Source organism: Carassius gibelio, chromosome B10, assembly GCF_023724105.1.
Source record: "Carassius gibelio isolate Cgi1373 ecotype wild population from Czech Republic chromosome B10, carGib1.2-hapl.c, whole genome shotgun sequence".
Classification (NCBI taxonomy): Eukaryota; Metazoa; Chordata; class Actinopteri; order Cypriniformes; family Cyprinidae; genus Carassius; species Carassius gibelio.
Window position 1 is genome coordinate 12,749,275 of NC_068405.1, and position 19,918 is coordinate 12,769,192.

Here is a 19,918-nt window from a genome sequence, read left to right on the forward strand (position 1 = left end):
CCATCATACATCAGTAATGCACTACAAAATTGTATTTGGACAAGGTAAACGTGTATATAAAGTTTAATTAAGCTTTTGATGTATGAAATGTAGTGAATGTAGTAAGTTATATGAAAAAAAAAGAAGATTGTTTGTGATTCCTAATGCATCAACTAATTTTAACAAATCAAATCAACCCCCTTGGGGTTATCAATTAAAGTATATCAATGTTTTAATGAATTAGTGAATGTTTTGTAATTGCAATTCAAGCAGAAAAGAAGAATGGCCATGGTGATGGTGACAAGTTTAATTTGGATAAAGTTTGCTTTTTAGTTTTAAGATACATTCAAATGAGTTTTCATTCACTACAAGATCTTTATTAAATTGTGAAAGTATGTGCAGTTCGACAGTTTCAGGATCTCGACAGCACACAGGTCACATTAGTCTTACTAATAGTGTGAGCAAATCGGTTTAATTGTCACAAGATGTCAATTAGTAACTTTTGCTTCCTGTTTCTTTTGTATATTATTTTGGCCTGTTGACTGTACTTTACTTCTAGTCAGTCAGCAATAAATAACTTATTTTGAACATAAGAAATGCCAGTTTCATACTTTCATAAATTATTATTTAAGTATTATTTACCGCTTCATTTCTTTTTTTTTTTTTTTTACACAACAACTCCAAAAACATGACGTTTAAAAGAGACACTTGGTCACAAACTAGCATAAAACATACAGCAATACACAAGATTGTTTGAAATTGCTCAGTAGCATGACTGAATAATAAATAATATGAAATCTGGAACGTTAAAAGTAGGTCTGTCCCACAGAGACTGTGCACTCCCGGCCTCATCTATGTCATTCCTGAAGATTTCGAGTCACTTTCATGATCTTCCTCTGCTTTATGCGAATTGCCTTGCTCTTGATCCTCAGCCTCTTTCTGTCCTCCAAGAATCTGTAAAGGCCAGAGCAGGTGGGTGTTGTGACCGGCGCTGGTCCGTCCACAGCAAGCTAAGCTTTTGTCTCCTGTTAAGAAATAAAGGAGTGCATTGAGCCAGGAATTGCAGGAAGCCAGCGGCCGAGTGATCTTGTAGCAAATGGAAACCATCCGCATGGTTTGGCACTCGACGGCCTTGGTTTCCTTGAGGACGAGGAAGAGCGTGCGTGTGATGTGGAAGGGCAGGAAGCACAGCGCGAACAGGATGGTGATGGTGATGATGGTTTTAATGGACTTGCGCCGCGTGTTGAGGTACGGCGCATGTTGAGAGCCGGAGATGGACACGGATGTCCTGTCTTTGACCCCTTCGACCCCGCCGCACATTCCCCCTTCCTCTTGCACCTGTGGCTGGGAGTGAAGCGTTTGAAAGATGGTCCGCACCACCTGCGAGTAACACCATGCAATGACGATAAAAGGGAAGAAGAAGCCCAGAAGGTGTAGAACGATTCCATAAGGCACGTATTCTGAAAACTCACTATCGATTGCGTCATCCCAACAATTCCTATATACCTCCACCTCTACTCTTCCAGCATCTCCACTACTTTCCGACCACGAATCGGTTCCTTCGATTTTCCTCAAAACGTCCCCTGTTTTAGCAAACCGGACGATCGGGCATGTAAGGATGAACACTATGACCCAAACAGTTGCGCAGATGCCCCTAACCGCCCGCTTGCTCTCCAAAGCAATGTTTCTGATCGGATGACAGATTCCCATGTAGCGATGGACGGATATACAGGTGAGGAAGAAGATGCTGCAGTACAGGTTGAAGTAAAACAAGAAACGCACCAGCCTGCACATGAAGTCCCCAAAAACCCAGTGGTCACGCATCACATAACTGGCCACGAGGAAGGGCAGCGAGAAGCTGTACATCAGATCCGTGGAGGCCAGATTGACCATGTAGATCAGCGAAGTGTTCCACTGGCGGCCGCTTCGGCGAGAGCGCAGGAGGACTGTGGAGTTCAGGACGAGGCTGAGCAAGAAGGTCAAGGAGTAGCATAGAGGCAAGATGATGTACTTGTAGGACTCGTCGATGCTGCAGCTGTGCGGTGTGCTGTGGTTATGAGCATCTGGCTGCAGAGATCCGTTGGAGATCGAAGCCGTGGTCTTCATGATCAGCTGTTACCACAGAGCCACATCACCGTCTTCTCGAGACCTCTTCAATTCAATCTAGAAGCTCCACATTCTTCAGCCTTCAGGATATCCTGTGAGGACATCGCTCCAAAATGGAGAAAACAAGAGGAACGTTATATAGTTTTACCGTGATTGCATTGTAAATCTGGACTTTCTTGCAGTCCGTCCTATAGTTTATTTCCAAGCAAACTGCGGGTTGACCAATGACTCAGTCCTTCAGCTTTATCTGTCTATAGTGCTGAATCGGCCTCTTCTGGTCTATTACCCCATCAATCAGTAACAAACTAGTCCGTAAACCCTTCATTCATCTTTCCATCCCCCATTTTTTGAGTCCCATGTATTAGACGAGTTCTTTCACATTGCGTTTTTTTCTTTACACAGATTAAGAGGTATCAACACGCGCCACTTCCTGACCCAACTGACCCCGTTTGCAATGAAAACTGCGAAGCGTGTGCATTAAGATGCCTAATTTATGGCTAGACATGGCTGTTACATTCATCTATATGCATAGTGCCTACATAACATGGAGCAGTAATGACAAAGCCTCCATGTTTGGTTCATAAAACCCTTGAGTTTGTTTAATGAATATGTTTGTGTACTACAGAGGCAGTTTTGGTATTACAATATCATGTGTCCTTGCAGGTATGTTCCAGTAAATAATTAATTCCCATTCATTCAGACAAGAAAATGCTGATCGGAAACCCAATCCAGCGTGCAGTTCAACACAAAACCGTGCATATCGATTATAAACACCTTGATTTGGTTATTAAAAGTTAGAAAATGTAAACTAGAAATAATGTGATTGTATTATAGAGACTGAAATGACTGGATAGGTCATCCTTACACATTTAAAGCTATTTTCTTTTTATAGTATTAAAGCCAAGTTTGTTCTGATACACGCAGACCATTGAAAGTAGATCTAAATGAAATATCTTACCTGCTTAAAGGTCAAGACAAAAGGTAACTTGAATGTGCAGCCAAAATGCATTCATTTCTTCACGCATTTGATAAAAGGTCAGGACGAAAGGTTCAGTACTTTTTGCTGCACTTCTTGAACTACGCTCTCTGTGTACAAATTACTTTCTCCGTTTGGTATCCAGATCTGCTAGGTTTTATTAATCAGTTGTCAATCAGTAATTCTGTGTGCTATTTTCTTTTCTCTCTGGTCTCTGTGCCCTCTCTCGCTCCCTCACCGTTCGTTCACCGAGCATGAACGGTCAGTCAGCTGAGCATTTATGTACAGCAATCTAACGGAAACACACAGGCTGTTATGCAAAACATACCTGGGCTGAACAAGTGTTGTCTAATGAACCCCCATAACCCTGACTAGTAACACTCAAGTAGTCGTTTATTAACATCGAAACAAATATTTTTTTTCTATTAACTCATATTATACTGTTTATAATATTACATTATCATTAATGAAATAGTTTACCCAGAAATAAAAATAAGCTGAAAATGTACTCATCCGAGATGTACAGGTGCTGGTCATAGTGTAACAAATCCCTCATAAAGGTTTAACTTTTACACTCTCACATCTGAGCGAAATACAAATCCATAAACCATAACAATGATCATTTCACATCAAAATTAATCAACATTTTAGACTGTACTGGCTTGTAAATTGTGCTTAGTCTGTGCATATTTATCTCCTGATACAGATGAGACAACTTCTTAATTGAAGAAATCAATATAATTGGTAAAGGACTTGCATTTTAGCCTGAAACAACAATGTGAAGTTGTGTGGATTATTGTGATCCTTTTATCAACTGTTTGGACTCTAATTCTGACTGCACCCATTCACCACAGGGGATCAACTGGTGAGCAAGTAATATAATGCTACAAATCTCTTAAGATTAAGAAAAACTATCTGCATCTTGGATGGCCTGAGGGTGAGTACATTTTCAGCAATTTTTCTTGTTTTGGTCACTTTAAATCAGTACTGTCGCTGGGGAAAAAAGTCTGCAAATTACACATTTATTCATACAAATGTATAAAAATGTGCATTACTTTATTTTTTCATCACTGAAAAAATTCCACAACATAAATTTCGACTTTAATCCATCATTATTTTCTGGGATCTTTGAGGCACCTTAAATAGAGGTGTCTAGCAATCTAAGGAACCACAAAATAACCTTAAGTATCTTTTAATGCAGAGTTTGTATGGTATAACCGCTTTTCCAGTTCCACAAAAAAGGCTAACGACTGTGTATAAAATAAATGATTTATTAAATTATTGTGAATATTTAGCACTGAGATATACTTCATTCTCATGTATAAGTTCGATACACAGGAAAGTTATAAGGCACATTCATGATTGCAAAATGCACATGTTTATATTTTCATGGCTATTACATATACTGTATTTTAATGGAATGCTTAAAGTAACTGTTGATTAATACATCACAGTTATTGATCACATATGGCTTTGACAGCAGCTTAATATATTCTTTATTTATGGAAGTAAAATTAAACTGTAAGTGACATATGAATCAGAGCCGTTAGAGTTTGTCATAAGGCACTTTTTCCCACAATAAAACTTGTGACTATAATAAATGTGACTCACATTTTTAACAAAAGTTTCTGTGAGGGCTACATTTCTTCAAGAATAAACAGGATATTCTGGCCTTTGTTAGTCCACAGGATGAGTAACAGTAAATTACTGCTTTCAGAAAGTGCCAACATTAAACTGCAGTTACGCAGTGTTCCAAACAAAAAGATAGTTCATAATGATGTCATATCCTGTACATCCAGGAGCAAAGCATCTTGCTTAGTCCGAAGGTGGTCCCGTACTACGAGGTGTTTCACCAGTTCTGAGCTCAAATCTAAAAACATGAATCAAATGAGTGCACTATCACAATGGCATTTTAAAAGAGCAAAAACATTTTGGAAAAGAGTTTAAAGAAGCATGAAAGCTACACGACATTTGTGAGTTGTATTATTGATTGAAAATATTGTTGCAGTTCAGTGACTGCAAATTGCATCACTGAGGAAAAGATACCTTGAATGTCCTCATTCAGCGAGGAACTGAGCGCATTCAGCTGCAGTAAAGAGCATGTCTGCAGATCACTAAGGCTGAGAATCTTTCTCCTTATGTTCATGCTACTGTGGGTGGCTTGCTGAAAATAAAACAAAAATATGCACAAAATAAATACCAGAGAAATTAACACTTACCCTCCTTTGCCTTAAGGGAACACTCAAATTTTCCAACTCCCCTAGAGTTAAACATTTGAGTTTTACTGTTTTCGGATTCATTCAGCAAATCTAGTAGCACTATTAGCTTAGCATAGATCATTGAATCTGATTAGACCGTTAGCATCTCGCTCAAAAATGACCTAAGAGTTTCTATATTTTTCCTATTTAAAACTTGACTCTTCTATAGTTGCTTCGTGTACTAAGACTGACGGAAAATGAAAAGTTGCAATTTTCTAGGCCTATATGGCTAGGAACTATATTCTCATTCCAGCATAATAATCAAGGAACTTTGCTGCCATACCATGGGTTCATTAGGCGCAGTGATATTACGCAGCGCCTGAAAATAGTCCCCAGCTAGTTTGTGTAGTTGTATAGTTGCTTGGGACTATTTTCAGGCACTGCGTAATATCATTGCGCCTGCTGCACCCATGGTGCAATGGTAAAAATCAACTGTTTAGGAGAGTTTGAAAATGAGCCTATTTTCAAAAAGAGTGGAGTATTCCTTTTAAAGGCACAGAGTACAACAGTAACATTCCAGAAGTAAATAGTAGTGCTGTCAAACAAGTAATCGCGATGAATCACATCCAAAATAAAAGTTTTTGTTTACATGATATACTATGTTTACTATGTATAATTATTATGTATATATAAATACACACACATGCATGTATATATTTTAGAAATGTTATATTTGTATATGGAATAATATAATATAAATTATATAAATATACAAAATTTTCAAAATATATACTGTATGAGTGTGTATTTATATATACATAATAAATATAAACAGTACACACATTTTATACTTATAACGGGTATATGATTTTAGGCTTCAGATGAAAGTTTGAAATGTTGTGAATCATCCCGGAGATGGCTGGTAACTTTTTATTGAAGATTTTTTTTGAAATCCAAGTGGAGAAAATGAAAGGGAAACAAGTCAGCTTTTCTGCTATCATTTACTCACCCTTATGTGATCCTGTGGAACTTCATTCTGTGGAACACAAAAGTAGATATCTTGAATGACACTTTTATGGTGTTTCTGAATCCATTTTGAAACTTGAAAGCTTCCATCCCCATTACTAGCTCCATTTTTGTTTTGTAAGTGCATGCATAAACCACCCAACGCATTCTCCTTTTGTGTTTCACGGAAGAAAGACAGTCATGCAAGACTCTCATGTTGAGTGAACTATGTCTTTGAAATCCCCCACCTCTTTCTCCTTCTGTTCGGCCCATAGCTTGTCTCTGAGAGTCCTGAGTGCTGCTTTTACTTCCTGTTTTAGTCCCCGAGAGCAACTCCCATGTCCCCCTGCCTCACATGAGCTCTGAGGATAACAAAAACCTAATGCTTTTCGCAACCTCATAAATCATGACCTGAGATAAATCTCAGGAAAACTTCAATCACGACTATCTGCACCCACCTCTTTGCTAGATGCTCCTTCGTCATCCTCCTCCTCACTCTCGCTGTTGTTGATGAAACACAGCTGAAGGTTTTTAGGACTATTAAACCTGAAGGATGGAAACACACAGCATACATTAAACAGAACAAGGTAGCTGAGGATTATGAGCATGCATATGTGAATTACCGTGATGTTATGACAGGGACACGGCAGGGACTGTAGTCCTTCTCATCCGTCCATGGCTCCCGATGGAGTGAATGGTGTTTTGATTCTGTCCAGCATCCAAGTATTCGGTCTCGCGCTGATAAACCTAGACTCTGAAGCATAATGAGGTCTTTAATAATATTTTAATAAATATAAAGATATATATATAAAGTCCTGGTAAAATGTTACCTCTGCTTTTTTCTTTCTTTCTTCTTCCTGCCTTTCTAGCTCTGCAATCCGCAAACTTAAATCTTCCCATTGCATGATGGGTAGGTCGTGATCATCCAGGGGGGAGTCCTCACTTTGCTCTTTGGTCCACCGGCCCGATGGTGAGGGGTCATCAGCGGTCGTCTCATAATGCCTGTCGCTGTCTGGATTCTCCTCCATCCGTTGGAGGGTGATGCAAAATTTTATATATTAGAAAATATAAAGACATAAAAAAATTTCCTAAACCTTTCATAAACCTAAACCAAAAATTATTTGGATGGGGGAAAACATCCAGGGTGACTCAACAAAATGAGTGTGCTCTTTAAGAAATATTTTTCAGTGATAAGTTTTGTAAAAAATAAATAAATCTGGAAAGGCTTGGGGTTGGTGATATTTTTAATGTTTTCGAAAGTCTTTAAAAAAAGTGCTCACCAAGGCTACATTAATTTGATACATTGAACGTTAATATTGTAAAAATATTATTACAAGTTAATTCATTCTCATATGCAGATTTGCTATTCAAGAAACATTTCCGTCAACATCATCAATGTTGAAAACAGTTGAGCTTCATAATGTTCTTGTGGAATTCTTTTTTTTTTTTTTTTTTTTTTTTTTAAGGATTCTTTGATGAATAGAAAGTTAAAAATAACAGCATTGTTTTTAAAACAAAATATTTTGTTACATTATAAACACCTTAGAGTAACTTTAATACATTTTCACTCCATAAAAGTATTAATTTCTTAAAATTATCCAATGGACATTCACTTTTGAGCAGTAGTGTAAGTTAGGATATAGCTGCCTTGAATAAGCAACAGTTGACAGATTTATAGCAAGTTTTGCAATCATAAAGGGCATATTTCATAACATACTTCAGGAGAATTTGGAAACATTGGCTGGGAACAGGCCAAAAGACATTTTCATGCAAAAAAAAAAACATTTTTTTTTTTTTGTTTCTGCATATAGGCTACATTACAAATTGCCTACACAGAGAGTAAATGTTTTCGCTGTTAATATAATTATACATGTTCATGAGGGACAAAATGAAATGAAATGACCCTTCAAGTAAGACAACTAGGACATTTCATTTTATTCCAGATCTTAAAGAAAGCCATGCTACATTAAAATGTTTTCAGAGAAAAAATCTCAGCACACGCGTCACATTCAAATGAAGTAACGTTAGCGTTTCTGTTTGCTTCGTGACGCATGACTAATACTTGAAGCCTTAAAAAGAAACCACTAAAAATATATTTTTTTCTATTCGTTATAAATTTTATACTCAATTTTAGACGTGACAAAGTTGTATCGTATCGTGGCTGCGCCTCCGGTTCCTGTTTTCTTTTCTTTTATAATACTCTTACATGCTACATGACATGAATTCACTCACCTTTTATCGTAAAACTGATGTCGACATCGCGACTGTCAGCTAAAATGCAATGTACTTCAACATTTCATGCTGTTTAATGAATTATTTCTCACTAGTTCAATCCTTCCTCTGTTGCAGAGGAAACACCCCTCTGGCTTTCCCTTTCCTCCCGCCCTCCTCCGTCCGTCTTTCTTCAACTGTTTTCTTGAACCGCAAGTTTCGGAGACTTTTTATCGATGTCGATCGTCTGAACTTCATAGGAGTCAGTTGCTGCAGTTAAAGTCTGAATTGTGGGTTAATGTTGTGTATGGTGTTCTAGTGACAGCTGGAAGTGCAGATAAGAGTATTTGGGAAGGGTTGAGAAAGTAGGTGTCCGGTTTCACATGTTGGGAGAAGTCTGCATGACTGTGGCGTGTTGTTCACACTGCTGATGAAAGCTGTGATGCAATGCTTCAACAATGTAGAAAATCATATCCCTCTCTGTAAATATTTAAATATTTCTGGAGGACCTCGAGGTTGCTGATGCAGTTTGAAAGTGGACTAAAGTATTGAAAATATTTAGGTAAAACTAAATGAAGACGGAAAACGTTTGAGGAAAAAAAAACTTCTATTATGCAGGATCATACAATAAAAATAAAATTATGGAATACTGAATGGAATGTAAAAAAAATGAAATATTATACAATTTTTAAAATGATTTTAATGACTACATGACAACAACACTGTTTCAAGTGGATAAAAAAATATTGTATGTATATGGCAGCATGTTTCCTATATCTTTAACTATATCTTTGTTTTATTTTATAGTTTTCTAGACAGAAATAAGAAGTGTTATGTCACTGACTCATTGATGTAGATAGGCTACGTATGCTGTATGGGCCATTGGTGCAAAGCATTTTATTTTTTAAGACATGTATTACTTGTGGGGCTCATATGTTGTTGTTATTCAAGCAAAATAAGAATATTAATAGTAAGACATTATGATGATCATGTTAATATTTAAATTCAAATTTCAGTTGCTAATTTATAACTGAAAATATTGAACTAATTTCTAATATTTTATTATTATTTGTTGAAATTGAAAAATAAATAAAAAATGAAGATTAAAATTTCAAATCTTGACATCAATACATCTACATGTATCTATCTATCTATCATATATCCAGAGGTGGGTAGTAACGAGTTACATTTACTTCGTTACATTTACTTGAGTAATTTTTCGGGGTAACGAATACTTTTCGGAGTATATTTAAAGATGGGTACTTTATACTCTTACTTGAGTACATTTTTTGGGAAAAATCTGTACTTTTACTTCGTTACTGTGGGCGACGCCCCTCTCGTTACTTTATCTTAATGCAATAAATGCTTCAGTTTATTCCAAACGCGCCGTCTACTTTTCTCTGGACAATGAGCGATGCCCATTCGCGAATGATTCATTCTTTTGAGTCAACTCTGTTCAAAGGCTTGATCAAACCAATTGGCAAACGAGTGAATTGGTTCATGAATCAGTTTGAATGAGTCGTTCAGTTCCATGCTGCACGCGCTGAGCTCTGAAGCGGTTCACTCAGAGTTGTAACGTTTAAGAATATCAACAGCGTTGAAAACGGGGCTATGGAACTGCACTGAATTGAAAGCTAATCTGCAAAGGCTATTATTTGCTTGCGATGGAGATCCTTATTAGATGAACGCGTGTGCTGTCTACTGTTTAACAGGTAATAACTTGGGCTACATTCGATTACAGTACACGATACCACTGTGACATTAGTTTGTTGTACGTGTGTGGCTTATAACAGGTTGAATGCAGCTTCCAAAAGACAAAGAATAGCCGATTAAGATTTTATTAATTTTAATACAATCACACCAGTGCGAGTACGTTCAGCAAGTCATATCATCAGCTGCTAAATTCAGATCTGTGATAGCTTGCTGGCGCTGAGCCAGAGACAGACGCGTTTTTACAGCGCTGCGCATTAACCAATCACACATGGTTCTGTTGAGCTTTGAATGCAAAGGCCAATCAGAGGTGTTCCGATGAGTCATCGCTGAAATGCCGGTGCTTCCTTCACTCGCTCACTTACTGAATACCTCTTTCTGCCGAATTCTCTCGTCAGAAACAACAAAGTGCAGATGTGTGTACGAATCTATAATTAAGATATTGATTTCACAGTGTTAACAGTTTCAGTGATTTTAATGGTAGTTTCTGAGAGTGAATGAAATCTAGACTGTCAGTGAAAATTATGTTTAATAATGTAAATGTTATTTGCTCTCTTTCTGAACAATGAAAGATTAGTAGCAATATTTATATCACATTAACTTTCAATGTTAAATTCACATTTAAAATAAAGTCAGTCGTATTAAAAATATGTTATGGCATGACACCTATATTTGTTACTTAAATAAACAGACAGGGTTTTATAATAAATTACATAAATTGGATTAAAGGCTGATTAAATATATACATTTATACACACATACATTACATACATTTTTTGTCTATATATCTATATAAAAAAAGGCTCCGTATATATGACCCAAAGTAACTAGTAACTAACTACTTGAGTAGATTTTTTATCCGATACTCTTTTACTCTTACTCAAGTAACTATTCAAGACTAGTACTTTTACTTTTACTTGAGTAAATATTTCTAGAATTACTTTTACTTTTACTTGAGTAAAGTTTTTGGGTACTCTACCCACCTCTGCATATATCTATATAGTGTATATATACACATTAATACACACACTATATCTCTCTCTCATCTATATATATATATATATATATATATATATATATATATATATATAGTTTTTATGTTCTTCCTTCAGACAATTCTACAAAGCAATGCAGTGTAAATCTCATTCATTTGTCCTCAGACTGTAGCTAAACTCAATCTGTCTGTTCTGGTGGAGCTTCCAGAAGCTCCCACTGTGTGGCATCAATGAGCCTATAGTTGATCTGTCTGTATTTCTGTGGGTCTTTCTGCCTCTGTCTGCGCACCTCTTCATAGAGACTCTCAAACACTGGCTGAGGGGGTGTGAATCGGCCCATCCTGGCAAGATCCAGGTAATAATCCCACTGATCCTTGTCCAAATTGAGGAAGTGCTTCAGCTGCACACCTGTGTCTTGTTTTCGTTGCATCTCTCTCTGCACTTCCTTCTTCATCTCTTCTGGGGTGGGCAGCTTTACTGAGCCCTCCAGGACAGCGAGAGCAAACTTAACCTATGGATAAAAACAAGAACATTACAGTTAGAATCACTCACATTCAGTATTCAAATCATATTGTGTTTCCTCTCTGCTCACCTGACAATCAAAATGTATGAAAGGGCAAATAGTTTTGCAAATGCCAATAAAGAAGACGGAAGGGAAGCCAGGGGGCAGCAAGTACTTGTAGAGTGGAGTCACAAAAAGATCCTGTACATCCAGTCCCAGCTCTGATGGACAAAGGAAAGGGAAGTTAAAGTTGTATCCTGTACAGAACAGAAGAATATCAGCCTGAGTCACTGATCCGTCCTGGAACTGTAAAGATCCGTCCTCTGAAACCCCAACAACAGCGCGGGCCTGCCGGATACCCAGAGGAGGTAAGGACATGGGTGGTGTGTTATGACTTAGTATCACCTAGAATGAGAAAAACATTTGCGGATAAGAAACTGAAAAACAGTCGCTCAATCTCAGTCTTGTTTAAGATTTGAAATGTTAACCAATGAGATGGATGAAATGAATAACACAAAGAGATACAGCAATCCAAAATAGCATTTCTGTTATTATTTATTCACACTCAGTTTGGTCTAAACCCATATGACTGTCTTTTCTTTTTTTTTGTGAAACACAAAGCGAGTTCATATCATATCATACTGATCTTTTCAAAACAATAAAAATGCATTGTAGAAGGTTTTAATTAAAGTCACAATAAAATGGAAGTAGTGAGTATTGACAAATTTTTTCTTCCATATTTTCTTCCACACTATATATACATTTTTAAAAAGCAGGGCGAAGACTTGGTTCTGTCTATCGGTTGTTGATTGTTTTTAGAGATATGCATTGCACTTAAAAGTGGAGGCAGATTAACGTAAGCTTGCAGGCGTGGGATTTAAGAAGATTAAATCATTGGAGAAACCTAGTATATATCCAGTTATGACATTTTTATTAAACAAAAAAAAAAAAAAAGAAAGAAGGAAAAGAAAAAGGAAACAGGAACATTTAAATTCTTCACAATAAGATCTGTAATATGCATAATAAAATAGAAACTTTAAATATGGGTCTGTTATACTTTTATGACTTCAAAAGACCTTATGACTTCAGTCTTATTATCCTTAACTAAAATTAAAAACCATGAAACACTTTTTTTATATACTTGAATTAATAATAATAAAAAAAACATTAAAAAAAACCATTAACTTAAACTTGTTTTATTTTAGCTAGTTGCCATTTCTCACTTTTTAGTTTAAGTAATAAAATAACTACAACTTTAATAAAAGTTATTAAAACTATTCATACATAAAATCTAATAAAAATGTAAAAAAAAAAAAAAAAAAAGACTAAAACTTTAACTAAAATAAAAATTGGAAATATAAAAATCGAACCAAATGAATAAAATCTGAATAAAACCTATAAAAGAATATCAAGGATGCTAAAACTTCAAAGCTTTGAATATTATACATCTGCTTTTATGGATGTTTTCGCTCATTTTCTGGATCTTGTCAGCATCCGTCACGATTCCGAGCAGCATGAACTAACATCTTTTGTGTTCCAGAATGAAAAGAAAGTCATTCGGCTCTGGAACAGCATGAAGGGTGAGTAAATAATGACAGATTTTTGTTTTCAGGTGCCCAACCCTTTCATTATACAGCCAAACAAATCTGTGGCATTTAAAATGGTATGTGACATTTTAAAAAAGGAAGCTAAGCCACAAACCTGGGCATTAACTTGGGCTAACTCAATGGAAATATCCACACCGGATGCTTTGGCCCCTAAGACCACAACAGACTTGTTGGCAAAAGGCTCTGGACAGCGGTACGAGTGGCTGTGCAAGACTTTCCCTACAAAACAGAAAACAGCAGTGGAAGAAGGCACAGATAAACACAAGAAGATGAGAGACAGAGACATAAAAGGGAAGATGCAGGGGTGTAATGAGACTAATGGTTGGGGCTTTCAAGGTTATGCATTTGTAGTGATCAGTGATCATTTGTTGTACCTTTAAAATGCTCTATTCCAGGAATGTAGGGCAGGTGGGGGTCGGAGTAATGCCTGCAGAAAGAGCAAGGAAATATGAGTCAGCGCTGAGACGCTAAAGGGCTCCTGTGGTCTTCTGAATTCCCTCACAGAAATGCCACATGAATGCATAACATAATACCTATTCACATCACCTCTGCGAGAATTCAGCCAGATAAAAGCCTCTGGGGATATCATGGGGTAAATGAACATGCCACTATTTGAAGAATGCTATGCATTTAGAACATCACAGCGAAGCTGCAATCGGAGATTAGATGCAGTTGTGTCCATTTGAGCATGTCTGGGAGATAAAAGGACTCTTTAAGATGGCATCCCTCACCCGTTGCAGACGAACACCGAGTCGAATGTCTGCGTGTTCTGGTCTCCACGTGTGCTGCGCGAAATTATCTCCCACGTCACAGCTCCCCCCGTCTCTGTCTCCATGGAGACGGGCTTCACCTTTTCCACCACGGTGTTGAACTGTGAGGGACAAAGCGGTCTGTCATAAGCAATATTCTTGCTTCTGGTGGTAAGATAAATACTTAGTAACACTGAGAACATTTCTCGAAACACACTTGGATGTGTCCTTTGATTATGTGGTGACGTTGATGGCTTTGACAAGCAGGGGTCAGTGACCCCTACATCTGATCTCAACTTTCTGACCACAAGCGGTTCAACAACAATATTTCCCTAACAGCTCTTTTACTTGACTAATACAGTTTATGTAGTTGGACTAAGAGAGTCATGTATTGCTTTCTCAGTTTTTAAAATAAACGGACACATGCCAAATAGCATTTGTCGCATGATGATTAATCCATAATGTCATTCACGTCAATACTAATTTAGTTTCTACCTCACGTACATTCACAATTTCCAATAACATCCGTTTCCCTCATTATTATGGATTTTTTTTTTCTGCTTCTTTCTCAGATATGTAGAGACATTATGTTTAAGTTTCATAATATGTACAGTCACAGGGATAGTGATGGACTGTTTTTTAACAATAGTTTACTCTGGATGGTTAATTTGTGTTTATTAAACTCAAGTCTACTTTTCTTGCAATAAAAGAGCCGTTAGGGGAATGATTCAAGGAGTAGTTTAGCCCAAATTTTTAAATTTGCTTTAAATGTACGCGCCCTCGGGCCATCCAAAATTAGTTTGTTTCTTCATTAGAACAGATTTGTAAAAAAAAAAATTACAAATTGGCAAATCAGTCCTCAGCAGTGAATGGGTGCCATCAAGCATGAGAGTTCAAACAGCTGATAAAAACATCACAAAAATCACCAAGCAATCCACTTGACTCCAGGCCATTGATTAATGTCTTGTCAATTAATGTCAAAGCAAAAAAATAAAATAAAAGTGTTTTTAAGAAATAAGGCATTTTAAACTTAAAATATTGTTTCTGGCCAAAATACACATCCATACTCAATAATAATTCTTCCTTCAAATTTTCATTCCTTGTTGTCTTCTCACATCAGAATCCACTAACATTTTGGTGAACTGTTTTGGACAGGGTTTCTTTTTAAACTGAGTAAATGTGATCTGTGCATATTTCTCTCCTGATTCAGACAGCTAACTTTTTCTCCGCAATATTCTGGATAGAGGACTCAGAAGAAACGGTTTGAAGGTACAAAACCTCTTAATTATGGATTTGTTTATTACAAAAATGCACATTTGTACTTTATAAAATATTAACTGATGGACAGGAGTCAAGCTTTTATCAACTGTGTGGACTCTCAATCTAATGGCACCCATTCACTGTGGAGGATCCATTGATGAAGTGAAGTGAAGTAGGGTAAACATACCCATTAAGTTCACCAAAATCTATGTTGAGACATTTTTTAGTGCACAAGATATTGGTTTCAGTAAAAAAAGTTATGTTAAAATAAAATATGAATCTTTCACACAAATAATTAAATGCAAAAGTTCTGGCTGTGCTTAATGGGTACAATTTTGTACTCTTTAAGTACACCTCTGTTCCCATTAAGCTCACATCGTGTTTTATTAAAACAAAACAATAAAAACATTTCATTTATGGGGATGAACACAGAAACTAGCCTCATTATAGAGCTGCTTATTAAATTGAATACTCTACACGATTTTTGCTCCAATTTTCCACAGATTTACAGTCTGAAGAAGTTGACTCTAGTTGCCAAAGGTCAGAGCCAGTCTGCAGATCAGAGTCGACTGATTCCAGGGAAAATCACATATGATGGTCACAAACTCCAATTTTTTTTTAGCTTCAGACTTTGATTCCACCCAGTCAGAGGAGATCAAACAAGTATGATATTTTCAGCCAATTTAAGAATGCATATTGTTTTAATTTAATTTAATTTCAAGTGTCTCTTAGCAACAATGTGAACATTTCTGGATGAGTTTGTTGCGATCAGAAGAACTTGATGTTCTGGCAGTGTATGATTCTCAGTCGTTTAGTGTATAATGCCCAGTTTTCCTTTGAGACTATTTCCAAGTCACAGAGTTAAACTGGCCATCATACACTAAACGACTGAGGATCACATCATAAACTGGTGTTTTAAAAATCTGTTGAAATTTCAAAGTCCTATAGTGTATTCCAGCCTTTAGTGGCTTTTTCCCAGACAGATATGACAGGTTTTTAATGGCTCCTTCTTTGAATGGATGACATGCCGCTTTCATCTTTGGGCATAAACTATAGCTGTGTCTAGATTTTGTCCTCTTAAAGCTGTGAAAATAAATTATTAACCATTTTATAGAGATTAACTTAAAGTGACAACCATCAGTTTATATGAAAAGTCTGTTTATAAAGTATTTACATAGACTTTCATTGTGGAAGAGCATAAAGAGTGCACACAGATGGATTTAAAAGTAATAATGCCTGTGAAGTATTCATTTACATTTATTCATTTAGCTGACGCTTTTATCCAAAGCGACTTACAATTGCTATATATGGCAGAGGTCACACGCCTCTGGAGCAACTAGGGGTTAAGTGTCTTGCTCAGGGACACATTGGTGTCTCACAGTGGATTCGAACCCGGGTCTCTCACACCAAAGGCATGCGTCTTATCCACTGCACTAACACCACCACCACAAGTAATACATTAGTGTGGCATATTTTTTGGATCGAACTGTAATTATTTCCCACATCCAAGATATAGGTTATAATATGCTAAAGTCTAAACATTAACCTCTTAACTTTACTGTAAGTAGTGAAACCTACCCAAAACAAAGACTTAAACATTTAAATAAGAAATGCACATTTAAAGGGCTCCTCTTTTGATTAAAGTTTTCGGTTGCACTTTATTTTACAGTGCGTGTACTAACATGTACTTATAGTGTACTTACAGTGTATTTATCTAAGAAAGTTCTGGTAACACAAGGTAACTACATGGGGTAGGGTTAGGTTTAGGGGTAGGTTCAGGGTTAGTACCTAGTTATTACATAGTTATTGTAATTACTATAATAAGTACATAGTATATACATGAGGAACAGGACTGTAAAATAAAGTGCTACCAAGTTTTCCAACACGTAAACACATGGAGACTCATTTTTCAGTGTGCAATCATCAGATTGACTAAAAATTACAGGAGGTATGTAGTAACAAACACATCAATTGGTTAAGACATCTAGTATGATAATGCAATAATTTTTCTTTTTATAATCTGAGTTCAAAAAAATGGAAGTGAGTTTAATAGGCATCTCATCTTAATTTTTTTTTTCTATAACTTTTCATTATAGACACAGATATTAGAATAAAGACAAACACATACCTTGATATGACGAGCAATATCATGTTTCTCACAGTATTTTTCCAAATACTGCTGAACCGAAGTATGGTGCAAAAAAGAAGGCAGGCGGTCATCAAAGGGAAAATCAGGGAACATCATAATCTCCTTAGGCAAATTGGTCCTTAAAACAGATGAGATTTTATAATACATAAAGTTATATAAAAGTACAAAAATGATAATAAATAAATTCCCTGCTCAGAATAATAATAGTGGTCATAAAAATCTTAAACCTAGACTTGTTAGCTGTTCAGTTCACCCGACTTGGTCAAGTCTGCTGGTTTTGATGGGGTTTGAGGTTACTTCTGCTTGTTAGTTTGAAAGATCAGACCAGATGTTTTTATTCTCAGCAGGGATAGGAACAACATATTGGTGTCTACCTGAGGTCCCTATACATACTGCTGTGGATGGGATATCCATCGTCATATGTGCCAACTCGTTCCTCATAGAACCATGTCCCACCCAAATGATCGGTCATTTCATACACCACGGGTGGATCAAAGGCCTCGGGCCTAGACAGGATGTGTCTCGCAGCGCAGAGCCCCGCCGGCCCGCCTCCTATCACCGCCACACGAGTTCTGATCCTGCGCTCCATTCTCCAGAGCTACAAGAAAACTGAACCCGACACAAAAATAAACAGTTAAGTTTCGCTGTGAAAAGGCAACAAGTAGTTTCCATTCCGATATTATATAATACATCATTATTTATGTAAATAAAGAATGATTTTATTTTTCTGACTAATGTGCGCATGCGCACTGTCGCTCTTTATCAGCATACCTGCAGGTCTCATACGAGTCAGAAGCAATTATTTGTTCTGGATCGGAAAACTCCCCACCGGTAATCACTCACACACACTACACACAAAGCTGTTTACTGCGGAGATTTAGCGAGCATATTCGCCCTTTTTGAAGGCCTTTCGAAAAGAAATGCTTGGTCACCACAACAGTTGAATAATGTGTCACTAATGTGAACTTCGGTCATGTCTTTGAGTCAGCTGCCTCCAATCAATATGGATTTCTCCTCTGTTGGGCGGCTGTATTGGCTGAAAGGAAAATCCTCCTGCAAGCTCACTTTATAACCAACTGTCAGTTCTTATCAGTAACGAGACACACTCTCTCGCTGTATACGGCACTGCCAATTCTTTCAAAGTTTCACGATACCTTTCTCGACACATTTGCCTTGTTTGTTTTCCCGAGAAATGATCTGACTGGCTGTAGTAGAGGGGGCGGATGATATGAAGCGCATGCAGTGAATTCAAAATAAAAGTACACAAAACGTCTTTCAGTCAAACTTTTTTTTTCTTAAACTACTTGAATGTAAAAATGTCGATAAAACAAATGTTCTTACTTGAAGTATAGAGTTGCAATTATATGCACCCAGTTAAGTCTTATGTTGCTAGTTGCTTGCTTGACATCACATTTGTGCAATTTACAAGAGAAATGTTCACAAGCAGAGCATCACTAGGCCCTTTTTACTGGGCACTGAAATATTACTAATAAATCATTGTCTGACACTGGACATAATACTGTATGCTGACTTGAGAATCATTTCCCCTGATACTTATTTTGTGTATAAAACACTCTTTGGGTTTAAAAGTGTAAAAATGCTTCCCCTGAGTTTAAAACTCATGTTGCACCAGAAACTGTAAACTTTTTATAAATGCACTTCAGCATTCGCAATGCTAATTTCTTTACTTTAGATCGGAAGTTCCCATAGTTGTAGGCAACCATTATTATTGAATTGGAAAATGTCAGACAAGCACTGAGTGGAGCAGAAATGCTTGAGGCTGAAGTATAGAGAACTGATGTTACATTACATAGCAAATCACCATAAAGATTATACTCGAGTTAATTATATTTAATTAAGTTTAAATTGTATAATTATAATTGTGCATAATTCACTGCAGGCAGTAAGCCTTTTTTCTTTTTGAGTATATTAAGCCTATATTATACGAATCCTTTATTAAAACGATTGTAGGAAATGTAGGAGAAACTCCATAAACCTATTTCTACATTTATTAACTGTTAATATTGAGATTAGCTTTCTAAAAACATTACTGGCTACAAATTATAGTTAGAAGGTTGAAGATACAACATCAGTCACTAGTTCTGTATAGATGCTTTGTGGATTATCTTTTCCATCGAGTACAGAGTGCTTCTATTTTCTGCCTTTAAATACCATCCTGTTTTTCTCCCCAAAGTTATGTCTTTGACTCAAGTAAACTTGAGTTTACTGACATTTATCAGGCTCACTGATCCGATGGTGGCATTTTATCAGAGCTTCTCTGGTCTGGATGTCTACAGAGCAGGATGGACACAGATAAAGACGAGCGTCATCCTGAAGATCACGGATAGGGTTATACTAGAGGACATTCACTAACTTAAAATGGTGTGCTCCACAATTATGCTGCATGAATGAACTTCAGAGAGTCAAATCATTGAATATCCGCTCATCTGATGCCTACTGAACTAAAAGCT

At 36.7% G+C, this 19,918-nt stretch overlaps 3 protein-coding genes across 6 annotated transcripts; all 3 read right to left on the bottom strand.

Moving 5' to 3' along the window:
• Positions 1 to 286: 286 nt before the first annotated feature.
• LOC127966808 (P2Y purinoceptor 3) lies at positions 287 to 2,255 on the bottom strand. Its single transcript, XM_052568082.1, has one exon. The coding sequence runs from the start codon at positions 2,083 to 2,085 to the stop codon at positions 832 to 834; it is 1,254 nt and encodes a 417-aa protein (XP_052424042.1). The 5' UTR covers positions 2,086 to 2,255; the 3' UTR covers positions 287 to 831.
• Positions 2,256 to 4,316: 2,061 nt separating this feature from the next.
• Positions 4,317 to 8,931, bottom strand: im:7136398 (schwannomin-interacting protein 1). Of its 4 annotated transcripts, none has more exons than XM_052567731.1 (8): positions 8,497 to 8,931; positions 7,095 to 7,292; positions 6,888 to 7,018; positions 6,723 to 6,810; positions 6,513 to 6,626; positions 6,269 to 6,295; positions 5,108 to 5,225; positions 4,317 to 4,931 (listed from the first exon to the last, which is right to left on the bottom strand). In XM_052567731.1, the coding sequence occupies exons 2-8, from the start codon at positions 7,290 to 7,292 to the stop codon at positions 4,831 to 4,833; spliced, it is 777 nt and encodes a 258-aa protein (XP_052423691.1). In that variant the 5' UTR covers positions 8,497 to 8,931; the 3' UTR covers positions 4,317 to 4,830. The 4 variants fall into 4 exon arrangements, with proteins under 4 accessions (XP_052423691.1, XP_052423695.1, XP_052423694.1 ...); XM_052567735.1 differs by having other exon boundaries at positions 7,095 to 7,283; positions 8,497 to 8,924; XM_052567734.1 differs by having other exon boundaries at positions 7,095 to 7,286; positions 8,497 to 8,924.
• A 2,295-nt stretch (positions 8,932 to 11,226) lies between these two features.
• Positions 11,227 to 18,649, bottom strand: LOC127966615 (uncharacterized). Its single transcript, XM_052567730.1, has 8 exons — positions 18,219 to 18,649; positions 17,822 to 18,056; positions 17,427 to 17,565; positions 14,021 to 14,160; positions 13,664 to 13,716; positions 13,384 to 13,508; positions 11,773 to 12,087; positions 11,227 to 11,691 (listed from the first exon to the last, which is right to left on the bottom strand). The coding sequence occupies exons 2-8, from the start codon at positions 18,034 to 18,036 to the stop codon at positions 11,359 to 11,361; spliced, it is 1,320 nt and encodes a 439-aa protein (XP_052423690.1). The 5' UTR covers positions 18,037 to 18,056; positions 18,219 to 18,649; the 3' UTR covers positions 11,227 to 11,358.
• Positions 18,650 to 19,918: the final 1,269 nt, after the last annotated feature.

Coding starts and splice junctions, on each gene's coding strand:
- LOC127966808 (XM_052568082.1), bottom strand. CDS start 2,085: ATGAAGACCACGGCTTCGATCTCCAACGGATCTCTGCAGCCAGATGCT.
- im:7136398 (XM_052567731.1), bottom strand. CDS start 7,292: ATGGAGGAGAATCCAGACAGCGACAGGCATTATGAGACGACCGCTGAT. Junction 7,019..7,094: donor AAAGAAAGAAAAAAGCAGAG/GTAACATTTTAC, acceptor ATTATGCTTCAG/AGTCTAGGTTTATCAGCGCG. Junction 6,296..6,512: donor CCGAACAGAAGGAGAAAGAG/GTGGGGGATTTC, acceptor TGTGTTCCACAG/AATGAAGTTCCACAGGATCA.
- LOC127966615 (XM_052567730.1), bottom strand. CDS start 18,036: ATGGAGCGCAGGATCAGAACTCGTGTGGCGGTGATAGGAGGCGGGCCG. Junction 12,088..13,383: donor TAGCCCAAGTTAATGCCCAG/GTTTGTGGCTTA, acceptor TTCTCATTCTAG/GTGATACTAAGTCATAACAC. Junction 11,692..11,772: donor TCATACATTTTGATTGTCAG/GTGAGCAGAGAG, acceptor TTTTATCCATAG/GTTAAGTTTGCTCTCGCTGT.